The following is a 23,489-nucleotide window of genomic DNA, read 5'->3' as shown; positions in this document are numbered from 1 at the left end:
CAAACTCCACCTGCAAGGAGTTTGTTTCTTCTGTTTCTTAAGGACATTAAGTACTAATTATCAGAGGTTACATATGAGGTTGCATATTACTGAGGCCCTGGTCCAGCATCTCAGGAACCTAAGAGTTCTACTAGGTGACACATACCGCAATCAAGAAAATGCATGGTCCATTGAACTGATCAATCCACCCCTGAAAAGAAAAAAAATAAGGGAAAGCAATTATGGAGAGGGAAATTTTGAGTTTCTATTATGGGGGGGGGGGGGAGTTGAGATTATGCATAGCACATTTCCCATATTCCAATCTGTGAATCTGAAGCCTAGTGCACATTTTTTCTGCCTGAGATTGATGGTTTTTATTGATGTGAGTCAGCAAACAAAAGTGGGTTAAAAATATGGTAAAAAAATAAACATGGTCATAGACCACTTTTTAAAGAGTGTTGAAAATGGTTTTGGAGAGGTTTTGTGTTCTGTGACATTCACATATTTTGTCTAAGCAAGCTACTGGTCAAATAGGTTTTGTAGATTTTAGAAATACAAAAATATTCCAAATTCATTTACCAGAAGCAAAAGTGGAATGAGTGGACACATCCCTCTTTCAAATTGTCTCCAAATTCTCTCTCTCTAAAAAAAGGATGGTTGTGGCAATGCTGGGATAAGATGACTACGTGACTTAGGCACTCATCAATCCACCACCTAAATCCAATTCACTAAAAAAACCACAACTAGTTTTTTTGGTTTTTTAGAAGAAAAGGTGCTGGTACACGAAGTGCCACACTTTTAACCTTTGGAGGACAAAAGGTGTTGGTACCTTTGAGCACCCCAGAAAAAGCACTGTGAAAAGCCATCCTCATCTGCTTATGTTAGCAATCACCACTTGCCCAAAAGATTCTGCCCAAAGCAGTTCACCACATTCTAAGTAAACAGCAGTACAAAAAGCATGATAGGAATAAGTACAAATAAGCATAGTGTTAGGGAATAACCTCAAGACTTAAATCACAGTATTAGTTGTAGGTGCTTTATAAACGAGTAATGAAAAGTTGTTATTTATTCACCGCAGGATGCATTCATTCCCACACAAAATTGGGAATGAATTTCCCCAAAGGGGTATGGAGAAGAAATCCATGGTCCAGGATCCATATGGTTCTCCTTCCTTCCTCCCCTCATTGCCAAGAAGCAAGACAGTCCAAGGACAGTCCAGAGAGACAAAATGCTGGGAGCAAAGCAACAGCTGCAGTGGGAATTTTCAGAGTACTCAACAGAAATGGAAGAGCAGTCATGCTTACGGGAAAAGGTTCTTGCCAGCTGCAGCACACGATGGATGGTCGAATGATGGCAGTATTTAGGTTACCTTTCTCTTGCTGAATTACGTACTCTGTCAAGGATTTGGTGAATGTGTAGGTGTTGGGCCAATCCCCAATCAGTTTGGGTGTGATCTCTTGAATGAGGGACTCATCCATCCCCCTAACAGGATAATAAAAAAACAACAACCACCCATTGAAATATAGCCATGAAAAGAAACGATGCAAAGGAGGAAAAGGGGAATTAGATTTGTAGAACAGCCATCAAAATAAGATGGACTAGATTTCAGCACTCCCAATCGCAGGTCAAGATATTATTTTTATTATTACTATTATTATTCTTACTATTATTCATTAAATTTGTATACCACCCTTCATCCGTAGATCTCAGGGCAGTTCACAGGCTAAAATAAAAAATACAAATACAAAATGCATGATAAAAATAAAAATAAGAACAAGAACAAAACAAGCCCATAATCCCCCCTTCCACATACACATTTAAAGGAACATTGGAAGAAGGCAGGAGTAGGAGTCTTTTCCTGCTGCATGACTCCCCCCCCCCCCACCTACTAGAAAAGGAATTGTAGAATTGTAGATTTGGAAGAAACCTCAAGCATAGGAGCCAACTTAGGAGCCAACTCTTAGGGGCCATGAGGTCTTCACCCCCAATAAAACATTAGAGGGGGCACCCCCCAGTTGATGGCCATTGCCATTCAAATTATTATTATTATTATTATTATTATTAATGGGTTGGGTTTCAAATGGTGTGCATGCATCATGTGATTATGTGGCATGGGGTCCCCAATTCAAGCTGGCACCCCTGACCTCAAGGGTCATCCAGTCCAGCCTCCTAAACTGCAAGGATCTTAAATGTAACATCCAAGACAAATGGCTGTCCAACCTCTGCTTCAAAACCTCCAAGGAAGGAGATTCCACCACTTCTCATAGAAGTCAAACAGCTCTTACTGTCAGAAAGTTCTTCCTGATGTTTAGTCAGAATCTCCTTTCTTGTAACTTGAATCCATCCAAGATGGAGACCCTTTTGTTTGGTCTGGGAGATTATAAATGATGACATGGGAAGGTAGAGAGAGGAATTTGTGGCGGGGGAAGCAGAGTGAGGGTTGCAACTAACAGGAGGGGGAAAGATGGGTCTAGTCTTACAAACTTACAAAAACAGCATTTAGTAGGGGAATGGATGGGCCATATTTTTAAAAGCCTATTCAAAGCTCTGCTGCTTAAATTTTAAATCTTTTTTATTTAAAGGCCAAACTGCTAAATGATGAAACAACACAAGTTTTTACCAGGTATCCCACAGGGGAGGCACAGGAAGAATGTAGTTGGTCAAGGGAGCAGTGGACTCAAAAAGGTTGAAAACCTCTGGTACAGAAAAAAGAATTTGAAAAGATACAGCCCTGTGTAGCAGGTACTGAAATTTCCTCTTCTATGCAATATTAAACGTACAGAGTCTTTTTCCTTCTTGTATCTGGCCACCTTACCTACTAAATCCAATCTCCCTCTTCCCTGCTTAGCGCTCCCCCCCACCCCCGCCACAGAAAGGAAGCAAATCTTTCCACATCACTTTTTATACCAAGCCAGGAAAATAAAATGGCACAGGCAGGGACAGGGCCTCTAAAAAGGTAACAACCCTAATTATTACTTGAACTTATATTATTGACAGTCTACAACCAAGAAAGCTAGACGGCTTGGATGCAAACATTTTTCTCTAGTTCCTTTTAATATAGAATTCAGCATTAACTCCTGATGTGGATACAATTTTATTTAAAGGCAGCCATGTTCCCCTTTGCTGGCTTCCTTGTTAATGAAGTGCGACAATTAATCTCTGCAAATCAGAAGTCACAACATCTGAGGGCCTCAGAGCAGCCAGGGTAACAAGTAATCTGCCATATCCAAAGAGGTTTTTCTTAATCTAATGCTCAGGACAACCAGCTTTAAAGGGTATGCTGAGGCAAAAGAGCAGCACAGGACATAAAGGTAGCCTGGCATACCCTGGCAAAGCAGGCAGAATGTCTCCAAGCAGAATGGCAGGCAATGCAGAAGTTCACATTCACACCAGAAAGCTGCTTCTTGGTGTTACACTTAAAATACTTTTTGTACCAGAACTGCAAATGCTCATAAAGATGGATTCCCAACCCCATACTTGATGAATACAGTGATAGGGGAGCTTCGGAGGAGAGATGTGGTGTGGGCAGCAGAGCTCCTTAACTCACCTCTCTTCCTGGCCATTCCCCCTGGCCTCCTGCTGAGCCTCTTGCCTGTCTTGAAGTTAACTGGGGAAATAGACTGAAGGAGTTGTGGGGGGAGGTGCTGGGGGGGGGGAGGGCTAAGAACTCGCCATGCTGCCCACAAATGTTTCCTGTTTCCCTGTGACCAGCTTGGAAACAGATGGGTCATTGGCCTGATCCAGCAGGCCTCTCCTTATGTTCATAGTTTCCTCATCTCTACATTTACATTCTTTGGCAAATATCAGCTTGGAAAGTGATCAAGGTAGTTGGTGATTTGCACGTTGATTATCTTTTTGGGAAAGCTTTCCCACTTAATCACGGAGGGAGGTAGGTGATGAAGCCTGCACAACTGGTAGGTGGGATAGCACCACAACAGAGTGGCTTCCATGTGCCTAGGAAGAAGCACTTAGTGTTCCAAAATCATGTTTACATCAGCAGGAGAGAAGTTTATTTCCATCACTTACTCTACAAGATCAAAAAGTTTCTGGGGATCCATAGGAGGAGGATAAATGACTTCATCTATGTAACTCCGATTACAGTATGCATAGGCAGTTGAAAGGTGGATGAAGGCCTTGAGGTTCTGCATCTGGTGGGCCAACTTCAGGAGTTGCTTTGTTCCCATGACGTTTAACAGAAGGGCTTGCCTGGTTAAGAAAGCATTAAAAGGTTATTAAGAAGTCCTGTTGGCATGACCATCTAAGTAAGCATTAATAGAGCTACTTCAGATGTTTAAGGGGAACATGAAGAAAAGTAAGTGATGCAGCCCGCACTTCCTTCCATGTTTCTGGATCTTGGGTGAGATCTGGAAGTCACTGGTGCTGCTCCTTTTCTTGTAACTTAGGATGTGCCTATATCTCTGTGGTATTCTACAACCTTGTCTGCAGAACACCCTGGGTTCATCCATGCCACCTTATCGAAGGATCTCAGCTATCAGAGCAGGGTGGTACCTCTTTTGAGCTAGAGAGGAGATGCTGCAAATCAAACATTGGGCAACATGGTCTTACATAAAAGGTTGTCTGCTCAAGACTCCCCCAAAGAAACACTGCTTTGGGTTAGGTGCAAAGTTGGAATTGTCTTTGTACCTCATGATCTAAAGTACTGTGATATCAGTTCATTGAGAATGCTTAGTGAAAAGTTTGGATGAAAAGCTAACAGAATGAAAACATGTACTTTCCCTTTCCTTCTCGATGGAAAACTGTTCAGATATTTTTTTAAAAATCTGTGGACTACTCACTATAAGTGCATGTTTATAACCGAGCAGGAATTCCTTATGTTGCTATTTGTAATGTGTGGCTATTTTTATTTATTGCAACTCATTGTTCCCGGAAGGAAGAAAGGAAGGAAGGGGTGATTTTCTTGATACAGAAGATCAGGAGTGTTTGCTATGACCAAGCACTGTCCACCCTTTAAAGTTCAGTGTCTGAGTGCAGAACTCCCAAACTGATGTTTGCTCTGATTCAGTTTTAAAGAACGAGTTTTCAAAGGGAAAGCTTGGGACAAAAAAGAGAGAAGAAACTCAGACCTGGAGTTTTAAAGCACAACAAAAGGTAAGTGTGGATAATTCCTAAGTGAATGTATGTACTCTTGTAACTCTTTTCAAAGTGAAATTCACCATACTACTGAAGTCACACTTACTAGGAAAGTGTCCCATTGAGCTCAGTAGTTTTACTTCTAAGTAAACCTGATTAGGACTGTGGGGTAAGAAACACAAAGGAAAAGCAAGCATAACATACCTCAGTGGCTCATCAAAGCGAATTGTTGCAGCACAATGGAAGACAATGTTAACTTCGGAGAGGAGCTCCTGAGCATCCTCAGGAGCAATGGCCAGATTTGGCTGGGTAAGTTCAGCATTGATTGGTTTAATCTTCTCATAGAAGTTTGGCCACACTTTTCTGACTCTGTCAAACACCTAAACACAAACACAAAACACAGATAAGTGAGAAGGAGGACAGGGAACCAGGCAGAGGGCCTTCTTGGTAGTGGTGCCCACCCTGTGGAACGCCCTCCATCAGATGTCAAGGGAATAAACAACTATCTGACTTTTAGAAGGCAGCCCTGTTTAGGGAAATTTTTAATGTTTTTTTTTTTTTTTTTAAAGCAATTTATTAAATTTTACAATAAAAATAAACATGATAAACAATGTAACATTGATCTTAACATATTTTCACATTTTCTTTGGACTTCCTCACATCTCCCGCTCCCATTTTCATCGTTGAAACATTTTGTCAGCAATTTATCATCTTATTTAAATTCTTATATCCCTTCTATATTTCCTAATCTTATAATTCTCAAAAGAAGCTAAATTTCACAGTCTTACTTATTTTCTTAAAAACTTCTAAATTTAGTGGTGCTCAGTTATTTTGATCTAGCATCTTATTTAACATTCACTCAAATTGCAATACTTTTGTAAATAGTTCTTAAATTTCTTCCAGTCCTCCTCAATCCTCTCTTCTCCCAGGTCGCGGATTCTGCCGGTCATTTCAGCCAGTTCCATGTAGTCTATCAGTTGTATCTGCCATTCTTCCAGTGTGGGTAGATCTTGAGTTTTCCAATGTTTTGCGAGAAGTATCCTTGCTGCTGTTGTTGCATACATAAAAAATGTCTGGTCCTTCTTTGCCACCCCTTGGCCGACAATACCCAAAAGGAAAGCCTCTGGTTTCTTAGTGAAGGTATATTTAAATACCTTTTTCAGTTCATTATAAATCATTTCCCAGAACGCCTTCACTTTAGGGCAAGTCCACCAGAGGTGGAAGAACGTTCCCTCACACTCTTTGCATTTCCAACACTTATTATCAGACAGGTGGTAAATTTTAGCAAGTTTGACTGGGGTCATATACCATCTATAAATCATTTTCATTACATTTTCTTTCAGGGCGTTACATGCAGTAAATTTCAATCCATTACTCCACAACCTCTCCCAGTCCTCAAACATGATATTATGCCCAATGTCCTGTGCCCACCTTATCATAGCCGATTTAACCGTTTCGTCTTGTGTATTCCATTTCAACAGCAAGTTATACATCCTTGAAAGTACCTTAATCTTTGGTTCTAACAATTCTGTTTCTAATTTCGATTTCTCCACCTGGAACCCTAGTTTCTTATCATTTTTAAAAACTTCTTTAATCTGAGCGTAATGTAACCAATCTCGCACTTTGTCTTTCATTTTCTCCAGACTCTGCAATTTCCAATTGTCTCCATCCTTTTCTAGTATTTCCCAATATTTTGGCCATTTAGCCTCCATATTGGGTCTTTTTCGGGCCTTGGCTTCCAAAGGTGAAAGCCACCTTGGTGTTTTATTTTCCAGCAAGTCTTTATATTTTGTCCAGACATTAAACAATGATTTTCTGACAATATGGTTCTTAAAGGCCTTGTTTGCTTTAACCTTGTCATACCATAAATATGCATGCCATCCAAAGGTATTGTTAAACCCTTCCAAATCTAACACATCAGTGTCTTCAAGAAGTAGCCAGTCTTTTAGCCAGCAGAACGCTGCGGCTTCATAATACAACTTTAAGTCTGGCAGGGCAAAGCCCCCTCTTTGTTTTGCATCGGTTAATATCTTAAACTTAATTCTGGGCTTTTTGCCCTGCCAGACAAACTTAGAAATGTCTCTCTGCCACTTCTGAAAGCACTCCGTTTTGTCCAAAACCTGAAGTGTTTGAAATAAGAACAACATCCTTGGCAATACATTCATCTTGATAGCAGCAATTCGGCCTAACAAAGAAAGTTTCAATTTTGACCAACTATCTAAGTCTCTCTTAATTTCTGTCCAACATTTTTCATAATTGTCCTTAAATAGACTTAGATTTTTTGCTGTTATATTTACCCCTAGGTATTTTACTTTTTTAACCACATTAAGTTCCGTCTCATTCTGAAACCGTTCTGACTCTGTATTAGTCAAGTTTTTCCCCAAAACCTTAGTTTTCTGTTTATTTAATTTAAATCCAGCCACCCGACCAAAGTCATTAATCAGTTGTAATACTCTTTTCGTACTGGGCTCTGGCTTCTGCAAGGTCAAAACCAGGTCATCTGCGAAAGCTTTTAATTTATATTGTTTCTGACCGACCTGAATTCCTTCCACCAACCGATCCCTTCTAATCATGTTCAATAGCACTTCCAGAACCGAAATAAATAACAAAGGGGAAATAGGGCAACCTTGTCGTGTCCCTTTTTCAATTTTAAACTCTTCTGTAACCACATTATTAACTATCAGTTTAGCTTTCTGTTCTGAATATATCGCCTCAATCCCATTCTCAAAACCCCGCCCCACTCCCATCTCTTTTAAATTTCCCATCATAAATTTCCAGGAGATATTGTCAAAGGCCTTCTCCGCATCTATAAAAATTAAAACTGCTTTTGTATTTATGTCTGTTTGCAAAAGTTCCAAAATGTCAATAATGTTCCTTGTATTAGCAAACAGATGTCTTCCTGGGAGAAAGCCAGCCTGGTCCTTATGAATTACTTCATTTAAAACTTTTTTAAATCTGTTTGCCAAAATGTCTGCAAATATTTTGTAATCCACATTTAAAAGAGAGATGGGACGGTAGTTCTTAAGTTGTGTCTTTTCAGCTTCCGACTTTGGTATTAATGTGATAAACGCTTCCTTCCACGACTCCGGTGCCCTCCTCCCCTCCATAATTTCATTGCTGACCTCCATCAAAGGTTGTATCAAATAGTCTTTCAATGTCTTATAGTACTTGGAGGTCAGCCCATCTGGTCCTGGAGATTTGCCAAGTTGCATGTTCTGGATAGCTTGTTCGATCTCCTGTCGTGTTATTTTAGAGTTCAGGATTGTCCTATTTTCTTGTGACAATTTAGATAGTCCGTTTTTTGCCAAAAATTGTTTAATCTCAACATCATCTTGCGGCCCTTGGGTGTATAATTTTTTGAAGTATCTCTGGAAACACTTTCTAATGTCCACTGGATTCTGGATGTTTTTTCCATCAACCTCTAAGTTTGTAACAGTATTTAATCTTTGTCTTCTCTTCAACTGCCAAGCTAGCAGTTTTCCACATTTATTCGCCGACTCAAACGTTTTTTGTTTCATTAATTTAACCTTCCATTCAATTTCCTGATTTATCAATTTGGAATATTGTGTTTGATAAAGTTTAATTTCTCTCAGAGTTGGCTGTGACTTCGGATTCACTCTTAATTTCTTCTCTAATTCTTTTATTTTATCCAAGATCTTATCTTTTTTCTCATTTTGTGTTCTTTTCTTCACTGCATTCTGTTGTATCAAGAATCCCCTCATTACAGCTTTGCTTGCGTCCCAGATTATTCTTTTTTCCACCATATTATTCATGTTTATCTCAAAATAGTCCTTCAAAACTTTTTGGGCCTTCTTGGTAATTTCCTGATCTCTAAACAAATTGTCATTCATCTTCCATCTAAAGGATCCAGTTGGTAATAGTGTCATATCCATCTTTACTGCATTATGGTCGGAGCAGGTCTTTGGGCAGATTTCCACTTTTCTGACCTTAGGTGCCAGGCCTCTAGAAATCCATATTTGGTCGATTCTTGTCCAGGTCAGTTGGGCTTCAGAAAAGAATGTTCCCTCTCTTCCTAGTGGGTTCTTTGTCCTCCAAATGTCAATCAAATCCATATTGTCAATCATTTCAAAAAAGGTTTTAGGTAGTCTGCCGTCTTTTGTAACATTTTGACTTTGTGACTTGTCCATGTTAGTTGATACGACCCCATTCATATCTCCCATCATTATGATGTTGTTGTAGTCTAGATAGTCCAGCATTGTCTCCTGCAACTTCTTGTAAAATTCCGATTTCCCTTCATTAGGTGCATAAATTCCTAATATCAGCAGTTTCTCTCCTTGATATTGTATCTCAATAGCCAAAATTCTTCCATGTTCATCTTTAAATAGGAATTTAGGTGACAGGCTCTCTTTTGCATATATCACCACGCCTCTCTTCTTAACTTTGTCCGAAGATACAAATTCCTGGCCCAATCTTTTATTTATTAACACTTTTCTGTGGAGCCTCGTCACATGTGTTTCTTGTAAACAAATAATGTCCAATTGTTCTTTTTTTAATATATGAAATATTTTCTTCCTTTTTTCCGGAATGTTACAACCATTAATATTCCAGCTCAACAGTTGCAGAGACATCCTGAACTATCTGGTTATTTTTCAAGGGGTGGTATCTTCTCAGGGTCTTCAGGTTCCACAGATGCTGATGTTGGTACTGGCGTTGCCTCAGGCCCAGAAGGTAGTTCAATTCTTTTTTGAAGGTCCTCTCCGTATGTAGACAGGAATTTGTCTCTCTCTTCCAGTGTTCTCACTTTGACCTTTCTCCCTCTAAAGGTAAAAGATAATCCTTGGGGAAATTCCCACCTGAATGGAATTGCGTTGCTCCTTAGTAGTTTAACAAGTTCAGAATAGGCGGCTCTAAGATCAAGCAGTAGTCTTGGGATATCTTTATAAATTTCAATTCTTCTATCCAACACCTCCAGTGATTTTACAAAGTGTAGTCCCAAAATCTTATCCCTTTCCTCCTTTGATCTCAATGTTATCAAACAGTCTCTGGGCCTCTCCTTCTTTATAAATCTTCCAAGTCTGAAAGCTGACACAATTTTAAAGTCCTTTTCTTCCAAGTTCCAGAACTTGGAGAATTCTTTGGTCAAAAACTCAGTTAGATGTCCTTCTTCTGCCTCTTGTAGTGATCTAATCCTTAAGTTGTTCTCACGGTTTCGCAGTTCTATCATCGAGAGATAAATCTGGTGTTCCCCGACTTGTTTAGTGAGTGGTCTTACCTCTTGCTCTAAATTTTCAAATCTTTGTCTGGTGTCCTCAGTCAATTTCCGATTTTCTGCTGAGGCCTCCGTTAGCTGTCCAATTGCTTGTGCATTCTGTACCACTTGTGTAGTTAATTTATTTAGACATTCTGTGTTTTTATCAATCTTTGCTGATTGCGCATCTGCTTTCTTGTCCAAAGCTTCCAATTTTTCAAAAATTTTGTCTAGTACAGAAACAGATGCTCCTGAGGCCATATCTTCCAGTTGTAACTGCTCTGCTTCGCCCTCTCCCTCCACTTCTGAGGGCAAAGTAGGCACAGATGATCTGCGTGTCTGTGAGGCTGAGGTTAGAGTTGTTAGAGTTGTTTGTTTAGCTCTCCCTCTTTTTCTTGTGCCACTCATTCCAACGTTATCTGTCAGTCAAGGTCACACTGAGTTGTTCCCATGGGAATGGAAAGGTCCAGAGCAAGCAAACAGCAAGGGAATCGAAAGTAAAAAGTGTATGTAAAATCACTGTTATAATCCAATCCTCTAGAGGGAGCTTAATCTGTCTTTCAGAGTCTAATTTAATGTCCAAGAACCTTCAAATACAAATGTTTAGCAGAGTTTATAAATGGTCACTTTGTTGCAGACAGTGCTTATTTATCTCCAAAAAGAATGTTTCAAATTTAAAAGGTCTCAATACCCTCAGATTGTTTCAAGTTCCAATATACAGTATCCAAATCTGCAATACTGACAGCTCCCTTAGTACTCAGGCAGCTCCTGACTCTGGGTTTCACCTTCTAGTTTGTAATCCAATAAGAGGAGGAAAGTCAAGTGCAAATAGAAATCCCAAATCTTTAACTTAAAGTCTTTACTTTAAGATGCAAGTTCAAATAGATGCTTAGATCTGTAAAACTTAGAGTCTCTTTCTTTCAGCCTCCACTCCTCCAGCTGATTGCTTTTTTTTCAAGTTCAATGGCTGCGGAAGACGGACTTCCTGCTTCCACGTCTCTCCGCTCTCAGCCAAGTTCAAGCCAATTTAAGTTTCCCTTTTAAAGTCTCAAATTCAAGTGATTCAGTCTTTTACTCACAAGTTAGTTGCTTTTTCGTCCGGATCCGTAATTTAGCAGGAAAAGGGATCAGCGCTCACCGACAGTAGCAGCGCGGCTTCGCTCCTCAGGCTGTGAAACAGCTCACAGCGCCGCAACCCCCCTCCGTGCTCCGGAGCCCCTTACGGGGTTCCTTCTGCACTTGGAGGGTCGCTCTAGGCGCCCACCGAGCCTCAAGACCCCAGGCTCTTGCCGCCTGGGGTTTTCCAGAGTGGGTCTCCGCTTCGCCGTAGCGGACGACCCGTTGCCTGCGGAGCCTCCTCTCCCGTTCAGAAGAGGACCGCCATTGCCGTTCGCGCCGCCCCCGGAAGTCGAAATTTTTAATGTTTGATGTTTTATTACGCTTTTATATTTGTTGGAAGCTGCCCAGAGTGGCTGGGGCCAACCAGTAAGATGGGTGAGGTACAAATAATAAAATTATTTTATTGTAAACAATGAGGCTCAGACAAATGCTTTCTCCATATATTTATCCACAAAAATGTTACATATAAAACCATTCTTTTCTGAGCCTGCTAAAAACATTTTTCTTCAGACAAGCCTACCCAGATGCTTAGGAAGTTGAGGGAATACCATCAAGAGGTGTATAAATTTTATGAAATAAATAAATAAAAAGAACACGAGAAGACAACAGATAAATTAAACTCAAATCACATAATGATTCCACATTTCAGTGGAAGTTCAGAGGCATTGTAGGGAATTAAAGATGGTGGGTAGGTGCGAATGGAGCATTGTCCAGATTGCATCACCCTCTGTGTTGCAGTGCTTAGTGTGTTAGACTAAGGCCTGGGAGAGACCAGTATTCAAATCCCTCACTTGACCATGAAACTCACCAGGTGACTCTGGGTCAGTCTGTCTCTCAACCTAGCTGACCTCACAGTGTTGTTGTTAGGATAAAATGGGGGGACCAAGAACCTTTTAGGTCCTTGGAGAAAAAGGGAGGATATAATTGCAATAAGAACAACAATGCATCTGCTCTGCTTACATGACAGGTTTCCCGAATACAAAATTGCTGACTATTCCTAATGATAGGGATATGTGTATTCTGAGACCAAAAATAGAAAATAAAAATTGGCACCCAGCCAATTCAAATTCTGCACCAACAAAAACTGAATGATGCATATGCCATTTTGCATAATTTATTCTAGTTTTACCAGTCTGGGGGCACACTAAAAGCACCCACCAGAAATATTACTCAGTCACATCTCTGTCTACAGACATTTCAGTAAATATTCGAAGAAGGTAGAGATTCTCAGGATAAATTCTGTCCACCACTGCAGGCAACAACTGTGGGTAGCCTATGGGTACTTCCAGGTAGGAGCTCAATGTTGTAAATGGATTGTTCTCAACAAGTTTTTTTTTTTTAACTTACCGGATTTTTTAAAAAAAATAATAATACTGCTCATTAAATGGTGCTTGTGTGTAGAAAATGGGCTGGCATTTTTATGACAACATCATGTAGAGGCTGCAAAAAATAACGCCCATCCACAATAATGGCCATCTTGAAACACTTTATACATGAAAAATCAGCTTCACCACTGTATGCAAGCTTCAGGCAATTATGAAAACTCAGCTTTACCCTATGCCTCTTTGCTATCTCATTTCTTTTGCCCTTTCTTTTCCACTTAAGCAAACATAGCAGAAATTTATTATGCCTACTTAGAATAATTAATTGCTGCTTCTGAATAACTGAGCTACAAACAGGTTTTGATTAGATTTAGTGTTAGGGTGTGCTTGTTCAAAAAGGTAGAGATGCCACTTTCAGTAAACAAAAAGCTGATTATTCCTAAAGCATAAAGAACAGCAGTAAGTAGCATGAGGCACTGACACAGTTTCAGTGTTGTCTGGGGTCAGCAGCATAAGTTATCCTGTTCAAGCAGGTACTTAGACTCTGCTTTTAAATATATATATATATATATATATATATATATATATTATACCGCCCTATACCCGCAGGTCTCAGGGTGGTTCACAGAATAACATCAGAATATAAAACCACAAAATATATAATCAAAATAAAAACAACAACCCAATAACTCCCCCAACACATTTTAAGCCATTTTCCTTATTGGATGCCAGTACTATGACTTAATCACACAGTTCTGAATTAGAAATGTACACCATTTGCTTTTTAAGCAGAGCTGAATATCTGTTTCAAGAACATATTTAAAGCTCTGGACCTAGTAAAACTTCCTGTGCAAGAAAAGGGGTGGGGGAGTTTGTCAGTCCTAGAATCAGATTCAGTAGAACAGATAAGGATCAAAAGGACATATTTTTTCACTATGCCCTCCCCACCTACCAATCAGATCACAGGTCACAGCACTGCCAAAAGAAAAACATGAATCTGCGGCACAGATCCTTTGGGATTCTCTTTATTTTAACAAGGGATCCCTTCAAAATCATCATCAAATCATGTCACCTCTGCAACCACAGTGAATTGATGGAGGATTTGTTTTGTAGAGAGAGAGGTTTGGAAGAAAGATTCTTTATCTCTCATAGCAGAGTTAAACGCAATGGTAATTGCTTCAAGCACACTAAGATTTTACATCTGCTCTCATCCACCTTTAAACAAATATTCCCCATGAAAATACTTAAACTAGAATAAATCACAGACACTTGGCTTTGCAAACAGGTGAATATTTTACTCACACAGAGGTTACCGCAAACAAGTCTCAATCCACTGGCAGTAAAGCAAAGAAAAATGGTTTCAAACTACTTAAAAAGAAAAGGACTTGCTTTCCTTACAAAAAAGGATAGTGCAACCTTGGTTAGCAAAGTTGCAGCCTGTAAAATCTCCCTTTTCGAGAGATTCAGTTCACTTGGTTTTTTCATGCGGTTGGGAGCTACAGTCATAGAATCATAGAATCATAGAGTTGGAAGAGACCACAAGGGCCATCGAGTCCAACCCCCTGCCAAGCAGGAAACACCATCAGAGCACTCCTGACATATGGTTGTCAAGCCTCTGCTTAAAGACCTCCAAAGAAGGAGACTCCACCACACTCCTTGGCAGCAAATTCCACTGTCAAACAGCTCTTACTGTCAGGAAGTTCTTACTAATGTTTAGGTGGAATCTTCTTTCTTGTAGTTTGGATCCATTGCTCCGTGTCCGCTTCTCTGGAGCAGCAGAAAACAACCTTTCTCCCTCCTCTATGTGACATCCTTTTATATATTTGAACATGGCTATCATATCACCCCTTAACCAGGAGGTTCTCCAGGCTAAACATGCCCAGCTCCCTTAGCCGTTCCTCATAAGGCATCGTTTCCAGGCCTTTGACCATTTTGGTTGCCCTCCTCTGGACACGTTCCAGTTTGTCAGTGTCCTTCTTGAACTGTGGTGCCCAGAACTGGACACAGTACTCCAGGTGAGGTCTGACCAGAGAAGAATACAGTGGCACTATTACTTCCCTTGATCTAGATGCTATACTCCTATTGATGCAGCCCAGAATTGCATTGGCTTTTTTAGCTGCTGCGTCACACTGTTGGCTCATGTCAAGTTTGTGGTCAACCAAGACTCCTAGATCCTTTTCACATGTACTGCTCTCAAGCCAGGTGTCACCCATCTTGTATTTGTGCATCTCATTTTTTTTGCCCAAGTGCAATACTTTACATTTCTCCCTGTTAAAATTCATCTTGTTTGTTTGGGCCCAGTTCTCTAATCTGTCAAGGTCGTTTTGACGTGTGATCCTGTCCTCTGGGGTGTTAGCCACCCCTCCCAGTTTGGTGTCATCTTCAAATTTGATCAGGATGCCCTTGAGTCCATCATCCAAGTCGTTGATAAAGATGTTGAATAAGACCGGGCTCAAGACAGAACCCTGTGGCACCCCGCTAGTCACTCTTCTCCAGGATGAAGAGGAACCATTGATGAGCACCCTTTGGGTTTGGTCAGTCAGCCAGTTACAAATCCACTGAGTGGTAGCATAGTCAAGACCGCATTTTACCAGCTTCTTTACAAGAATATCATGGGGCACCTTGTTAAATGCCTTGCTGAAATCAAGGTAGGCTACATCCACTGCGTTCCCTTCATCTACCAGGCTTGTAATTCTGTCAAAAAACGAGATCAGGTTAGTCTGACATGACTTATTTTTCAGAAATCCATGCTGACTATTGGTGATCACAGCATTCCTTTCTAGGTGCTCACAGACTGTTTGCTTAATGATCTGCTCCAGAATCTTCCCTGGTATTGACATGGCTTCTTGTTTATTCCCTGGTATTGACATGGCTTCTTGTTTATTTAGTCACATGGCTTCTTGTTTAATCGGGAAAGCAGGAAGATAAAGAAAAAGAAAATGGGAAGGAGAAAAAAATAGGGAGCCTACTAAGCTCCACCCTCACTGGGACCCTCAAGTTAACTGTTTCATGCACGCAAATGTGAGTCACTAACTGTATACTACAACAATTTCCCTTCTCTGACAAGTGCATGCATACATGCAAAGAACTTACAAAAATACAGCATGTCAAGAACCCCCTGAGAGTTCCGTCTTGACCTGAAGGTTCTTGAAGCTGTCTCTAGGTAGAGGCATGGTCAGTATGTCAGCTGTAAGTTGGGACAATAACTGATTCCATAGCTCTGTTCTGGACAAGTTCACAAATGTATCTCACCCCATTGTGTCTGTATAAAAATCATAAAGGTCCATGTCTTGAATCCACTTTTCTGTGCCATGATGATGTTCCAAGTGATCTCTGATTTTTACTGTGTAGTGTATAGACATCAAAAGAAGCTTTTATTTGATCACACACACACACACACACACACACACGCACACACACAGAAATCCTATGGGAAAAAGCCATGTAAATTCATGATTATCTGCTTTTATTTATGAGATCCAACTTTTACCTTCATTTTGCATCCCTAAGGGATTTTTATCAAAATTCTCTTTGAGTATGAATTTAAAAACCCTTAAAAATAAATAAATCTGCAGGCATCTATAAGAAAACATTCTACAAGAATAAATTATAGTGGCACACCAGGTGATATACAAAGAATAAGATGAAAACATAGTGTATTGTAGTTGCTGATCTGGAAATTTCATTCAGGTAATGATCATTCAGGTATGAAGAAAGAAAGAGAGACTAACTATTTTGAAGCAGTGTTAAATTTCATTATGAAAAGATGCAACTTACAAAACATTGTGGATAGGGTCCAAAGAACTCAACAGCATGGTGGCCACAGCAGGAGTTTGCTTGCAAATAAATGTTTCCAGAACAATTAACAATTAACAATTGAGTTAAGGCAGAAATGCATCAAGAATAATCTGCTCAAATATTTTTTCTCTCTAATTACTGCTGCTTCTTTAACTTATCTTTCAAGGAAAGGGGCAAAGACATAAGGAAATATTACACATATGGCCTAGAGGCCTCATCAGTGCTGTTTGGCAATTCTGCAGAACCTTTGCACTTGACCGGAGGGTCTTCTGAAGTTGTCCACAGTGCATGTCACTCTAAACCTACCGGAAATCCCTGAAGTCAGTCTTTGCATGTTTCTCTGGCCCTTGTCTGCTTTCTTTTGCTATGTAAACTCCCTGAAATGACCTCTTGCAGAAGTTATCTTAGGAAAGCACTACAGCCCAATGGCCTATCCAGGCGTTTGCAGAACTGTAAAAGAAAGAGCAGGCAAGGGAGTTTCTTTTGTTTTGGCTGCTTCTTGAACTGCTGAGCTGAGAGCCCAGCAAAAAGAGTGTTGACCAATGTACTAAGAGGTTTTGATTTCCAGGAAGAGAGATATTTTGGCAGGCAGCATTTTCTCACATCCCTAGAGAGCTAATTAATTTTATTTGCAGAAATGTCCATACCACCAACATTAAGAACAAATATGGTGGCCAGCAGCAGAAGATCAACAATAAAGTTGCATTAATGAAATCACAGAGGAAACCTCTCTGTTGTAGGACCAGAGGGCTTGCATCTGATGGTGGGTCTCAAAAATAGATTAGGAAGCTGTTGGCATGCTGCCCACCCTGCAGCACAGCATCCTCTCTGACTGAGGTAGTTTCAAGCTTGGTGTTGGAGGAACCCTACATGATTATGCTGTGTGACTCCAACATCCATGCCAAGGCTGTTCTTGAACTAGCTCAGGATTTCATGGCCTCCATGGTCACCACGGGACTGTCTCAGGTGGTTACCAGCCTGACACACAGAGCAGGAGATATCTTTGGTTTTTGCTCTCAGTGGAGTGAATTGTCTGTAACCAAAAGGCTGGCTAGCTGCAGCATCCCACTGTCATGGTCACACCAGTTTCTGGTTAAGTCTGGGCTTATGGCAGCTATGCCCCTTGGCACAGGTGGGTGACTCACTAAGATAGTCCATCCCCAGAGACTGGTGGATCCTGATGGAGACTTTCCAGAAGAGAAAAGGCAAGGCTGTTGTCTTGGGAAATGATGAGGGCTGTTGACATTATCGCTCTTTAGTTCCCCCTCCGGCGCTGCAGAGCCCATAAAGCTCCTTGGTATTTTAGTGAGCTGTGGGTAATGAAAAATCTTGGAGTACTGGGGGTTTTGACCCCACTCTGAAACTGACCGAGCATGAAGCAGATAATATAATTGCACTTACCATGCAGCAACAAAAGCAGTGAAGAAGTTCTAATATGCTGCTTCTCAAGCATCCAGGAGAGCTTTTCTGGACTTTCTTGGTCTCCTCAGAGCTCTGGAGGCCTCCTGTGACTATCTGGCCCACCATTTTGAGGACAAAGCCGCTCGGCTCTGTGGTGATTTAGATACTGCCATTACTGTTGCAGTCTGGTTGACTCTACTCAGCAGTTTTATGCAGATGTTAAACAGCATGGGTGATAAGATCAAGTAAGTGAGTATAAAATCCCAAGTTTGCTATAGTAATGGGTGCATATTACTTTAAATTCAGGTATGTCAGCTAAAAAGGATGTGTACTGCACTTTAGGAAACAAATACAGTGGTACTATTTCAATGAAAGTTTGATTAAGCTACAGCCAAATCCGCATGAACAAAATTTTAACAATGTTAGGGAGGTTGGTTTTGTTTTTTGTGCAGAAGTGGTAAAAAATATTCAGGAATTATTTTCAATGTTAAGGTAAAATTATGCTTTATTACATATTTACTCTGGATGATCTTAATTAAAAATGTATTTTTGTTTTGTTTTTCACACTCCGAAGAGAACAAAGCCTCACAGCTCAAAATGAACTGGAAGGTTATGTCAGTCTTAAGCAGGCTCTCAAACAGTTACTGGAAAAATAAGGAGCAATATAGTTATCCAAAACCAATGGACTTAACCATTACTTAAATGCCTTCCAGACATTTGTGGTTGCCCTCCTGCCACTGGCATCACTGCAGCTTATCTGGACAGAACTGGGCTGGTCCTGTGTGGGCACCAGATTTGGAGTGCCAATCCAAATAAGCTGCAGCTGCGATTCATGTGCCAGGAAGGTGGTTCAGCCGAAAGAGCTCTTCCGGGTCACGTGGCCAGCGTGACGAATTTGCTCTGGCGAGCCAGCACCAGCGCAGCACACAGAAACGCCGTTTACCTTCCCGCTATAAAGTGGTACCTATTTATCTACTTGCACTTAGGGGTGCTTTCGAACTGCTAGGTGGGCAGGAGCTGGGACCGAAAGACAGGAGCTCACCCCGCCGCGGGGATTCGAACCGCCGACCATACGATCGGCAAGTCCTAGGCACTGAGGTTTTACCCACAGCGCCACCCGCGTCCCCCAGCACAGATTTAGTTATGTCTTAACTGTTTCAGATCCCGAGTAGGTACTCTTTGTAAGTTGAATGCAGGTCTAAGAGACTATGAATATTCTTCCATGTTTTACATGTTTTAAATACAGTATTGATGTGCCTCTGAATATCAGCTGCTAGAGAGCAGAAGCAGGGACAGTGCTGTTGCGCTTTTAAAAAAAGGTAAAGAACCCCTGACAGTTAAGTCCAGTCATGAACGACTCTGGGGTTGCGGCACTCATCTTGCTTTACTGGCCGAGGGAACCAACGTTTGTCCACAGACAGTCATGTGGCCAGCATGACTAAGCCGCTTCTAGCGAAACCAGAGCAGCACACGGAAACACTGTTCACCTTCCTTCCGGAGCGGTATGTATTTACCTACTTGCACTTGTGTGCTTTCGAACTGCTAAGTTGGCAGGAGCTGGGACTGAGCAATGGGAGCTCACCCCATCATGGGGATTCGAACCGCGACCTTCCGATTGACAAGCCCTAGGCTCAGTGGTTTAGACCACAGCACCACTCTCATCCCGTTGTGCTTTTAAACATATCTAATTACGTTAGTTTATCACTGATGTGTCTGCTGCCCTGGGCTCCTTTTGGAGGAAGGCAGAGAGACAAATTTATACTGAGTTTTGAAAATATAAAATACACATAAAGATGCAAAATGACCATTTCACTTCAGTTCACATTCTTTGCTTGTTTGAATCACCCCCTTCATTTCCAACTTCTTAATTATATTTGTGTCATTTACAAAAACACTCCCATCCAGAAAGAAGCTTGTGAGGCTGACAGCTGAAAAGAAGATCCCTCATTCATAGATCTCTGTCAGCTAACTCTCTAAACAACTGTGGTGCTAAATTTTCAGATACTGCTGCCTGCCATCCTCTTCCAATCCAGCCATGAACTGGTTACTCTGATAATCTTTCCCAGTGCTTTGCAACTATTATTCTCACAGCTGCAAGCATGAAAATTATTAACTCCTGATTTACCTGGTTGATCTCCCGGTAATGGCAGACGGGAGCTCTTTCGGCTGAAAGAGCCCCAGTGCAGTGAAGCAAGGGGAGATTGCAAGAGTGACGCGGTCCTCCGAAAGAAACCTCAGATTGGGCATTCTGAGGACCTGGTGATCCGGTAGGTGCCTTTTGGTGACTCCCCCACTCCCTGGTAAGCTCGTAAGATCCCCGAGAGTGAGTGAGATCGGAGACGCGGCACATCGGAAACGACTGCTTCTATCACAGTGCGAAGCTCCGAGTCTGGCGATCGTGAGTGGCCAATTCCTTTTTTAAAAAAAAAGGACTTAAAATTTGGAACTGTAAGTAAAGGATAAAGTTCTAATTTGACCAAGATTGGAAGAGAAAAGGGATTTAAAATCGGAGGTCGATCCCTTTTGTTGAATTAAAGTAGAGTCGGTAAATGAGGACCGAAGCCTCAAGAATAAAAAGACTCTTTGAAAGTTTGCAAGCTCAATATAATGCCCCCCTTCTGCAGGGGGAAGGGAAAAAAAACTTTTAAATTTTAAACCCTGCGAGACTGTGAATTACTGTAAAGAAGTTCCTTCATTCTGCAGCGGACCTCCTGGTAGGGAAAGGCTAGAGTCCATTGTGATGTCACAATGGAAGAGGAAACATTCGACTTTCGTTTCCATTGATTCTATGACTTTGTATCCTGCTGCTGTCTGGACTCATTTTAAAGTAGCTAAAGAAGTATCTGTTACTGTTGCTAAATTCCAAAAGGGATTTGAATTTTTTTCTTATTTTTACAGCCTGTCTTTTTACAATAAGGAACAGGAGGGCTGCTGGCTGCCTGGGCTGGCATCTGTGGGACTAGTGGTGGGAATCTGTTTTTCTCTCTCACTCCACTAAGCTGTGAGACTGACCTTGAAATTCCTGAGCAACGATGTGTGCTGAAAAAGCAGATAAGGGAGTGGCTCTAAAAGTGCCTTTGAGGAATCGGTAATGCTTTTAATGAATGAAATTAGAGACAACACAAATCGTAATACAGAAGGTATTAAAAGATTGGATAAAAAGTTTCAAGATTTAAGTGCTGAATTGAAAGAGGTGAAGACTGAGATTACATCACATGAAACAAGGTTGGCACAGCTTGAGACAGAGTGTCGGATTTGGAAAGATTACAATATGAAAATGCAAATTCGATTGCATTTCTTCAAATGAAGGAAAGGGAATCTCATCTAAGATTGAGAGGGGTCCCTCAATTGCAAGAAGAGCAACTTAAGGAGTGTTTGACAGACCAATTTGTGGCTTGGTGAGATCTGAAAAAGGAAGAAGTTGAAAAAGGAAGAATATTTGGCCCCAAAAAGGATTCAAAAATAACTTACGACTGCATAGTGGTCTTTAATACCAAGGAACAAAGAGATACCATTTTGGGACTGCATTATAAAAAAGGTTTAAAAATTCAGGAGAAACCCATCATTCTTTTTAAAGACATTCCTAGACACTTCTTGAACCTGAGATCCAATTTCACAGAATTGGCAAACGTCTTGAGGAGGAAAATATTTTTATCAGGTGGTAATTTCCAGGTCTCTCCTTTAAATTTGGAGGAAGAAAGCAAAGAATTAAGACTGTTGGAGAGAAGTTAGAAGGATTTGCTGGAAATACGATTTAAACTAGAATACAAAGCGGGGAGGTGAGAGGAAGTCACGGAAATAAGTAAACGGAAAAAAGGTTGTAAAGGTTTAATTTGATTTTTGTTATATTTTATTGTAATGTATTTTTATATTTTTTGTTGAGTTTTTCTTATTGTCTGTTTTTTGTTATATGTTTATTCTATTTTGTATGGTTTTTTCTTCTTTTTTGTAATCTTAAAATTGGAATAAATATCTTTTTAAAAAAAAGAGAGAGAGAAGGACAGATTTCTGCAAAAGTACGCGGTGGAACTTGGACTGGAAAGTCTGCAGCTGCCAGGGGCAGGAGCGGCGACCCCTTAATTCATCATCAATCTTTATTACGGTCCAGAGACCCAACAAAACATTACAAATTAATACAGAGTTCATACAGTCTACCTCCAGGTTAATCAAGCACTTTGTTTGGAATATAGGGCTCGTTTGTTCTTGCAACCACCGATAAAAACTTTGCCACTGCCAACGTTCTAGCTTTTGTCCGGTCTTCCAGTAGGAACCTGACATAGTGAGCCTCTGACTTTCCCAGGAAAGGCACCAGCAAGGGTAGTATCAGTTCAGCCCTGGCCTGCTCATACTTCGCACAGTGTAACAAAATATGATCTATGGAATCGATGTCTTGAGCACACGAGCACCCACCCCCACGTAGATATTCGAAAGATTGCCAAATCAACTATGCTGGATTCTGCCTGGCTTTTTTACAAATAAGTCTTGACCTGATCATTGCTAATGGGGCATTCCCCGGGGACAGAGAAGGCGAGTACACATTCATAAATTCAAATGGAGCCAGCGCAGTAGATCCCAGCTATGGCCCAAATTGAGTCTGATTTTGCAGGACAAACGACTTCTCTTTCTTATAAAAGCCCTCTACAATGGAACCAAACTGCAGGTCCGATGCGGTCGACAGGGACAGCTATCGAACAGCATCGAGATGACTGGGGGGGGGTGAGACAGGGTTGTATTTTGGCCCCCACATTGTTTTGTCTATTCTTAAATGACCTAGAAGAGAACTTAATGGACCCAGATGGACACATTCCAAAAACAGGAATGAGAAGGACCCCTTTGTTGTTGTATGCTGATGACGCGGCCATCATCTCACGTTCCAGACCGGGCTTGAATTATCTGTTGAGGAAATTTTCTGATTACTGTTCTGGAAATGGTTTATCCATTAATTATGAAAAATCTAAAATTTTAGTCTTCGAAAGAAGATTCTCCCAGTCTAAATGGGTGCTGGATGGCCATAACCTTGAACAGGTAAAATACTTCAGTTACCTAGGGCTCACATTCCATCATACAGGATCTTGGAAGCACCATTGGCAAACCTCCCTTCAAAAGGCGGAGATTACAAAGCTAGCCATACATAAAGGGCGGCAAATATGTTCCAGCAGCCTTAAGGGTTTTCAACGCAAAGCCCGTTTCCCAACTCCTGTATGCAGCAAATGTCTGGCATAATGGGGGCCTGCCAAAGCTAGATGGCTTTCAGGCAAAATTTATACGATCTCTGCTGCAGGTACCTAACTGTGTCCCTAACTCCGTACTTCTGTTGGAAGCTGGTGAATGCCCAATTTCAGCTAGAGCGTGGTGGGCTGCCCTAAAACATTGGCTCAGGATTTCAGTGTTTAATCTAGGGAAGGGTCTGTACCAACATTTGACCAATGAGGAATTTGTCAGCAAATGGCAGAAAACCATGGCTAAAAAAGCCACCTCTATTGGTCTGTCTCCCCCCCAACTGTATTACCTGGGCTATGAAGGCACCCAAAAGGTTTTAAAGCAAAGATTATGGGACAATGCACACAGTG

At 41.0% G+C, this 23,489-nt stretch overlaps 1 protein-coding gene across 9 annotated transcripts in view; it reads right to left on the bottom strand.

Moving 5' to 3' along the window:
• The window catches only part of LOC308469053 (fatty acyl-CoA reductase 1-like), a 75,447-nt gene that overhangs the window by 23,241 nt on the left and 28,717 nt on the right, over positions 1-23,489 (bottom strand). For all 9 annotated transcript variants that reach the window (XR_013981976.1, XR_013981977.1, XM_081024371.1 and 6 more), the window contains exons 3-6: positions 5,275-5,450; positions 4,006-4,185; positions 1,284-1,461; positions 146-190 (exon numbers count right to left, since the gene is read on the bottom strand). Coding sequence is in view for 7 of the 9 variants with exons in the window: in XM_081024371.1 (XP_080880497.1) it covers positions 146-190; positions 1,284-1,461; positions 4,006-4,185; positions 5,275-5,450 (579 nt within the window). In the remaining 2 variants the exon portion in view is untranslated. The remainder of the gene's footprint in view (positions 1-145; positions 191-1,283; positions 1,462-4,005; positions 4,186-5,274; positions 5,451-23,489) is intronic.

Source organism: Podarcis pityusensis (assembly GCF_964106645.2).
Source record: "Podarcis pityusensis genome assembly, contig: HAP1_SCAFFOLD_168, whole genome shotgun sequence".
Lineage (NCBI taxonomy): Eukaryota > Metazoa > Chordata > Lepidosauria > Squamata > Lacertidae > Podarcis > Podarcis pityusensis.
This window is presented reverse-complemented; position numbering and strand designations above follow the sequence as displayed.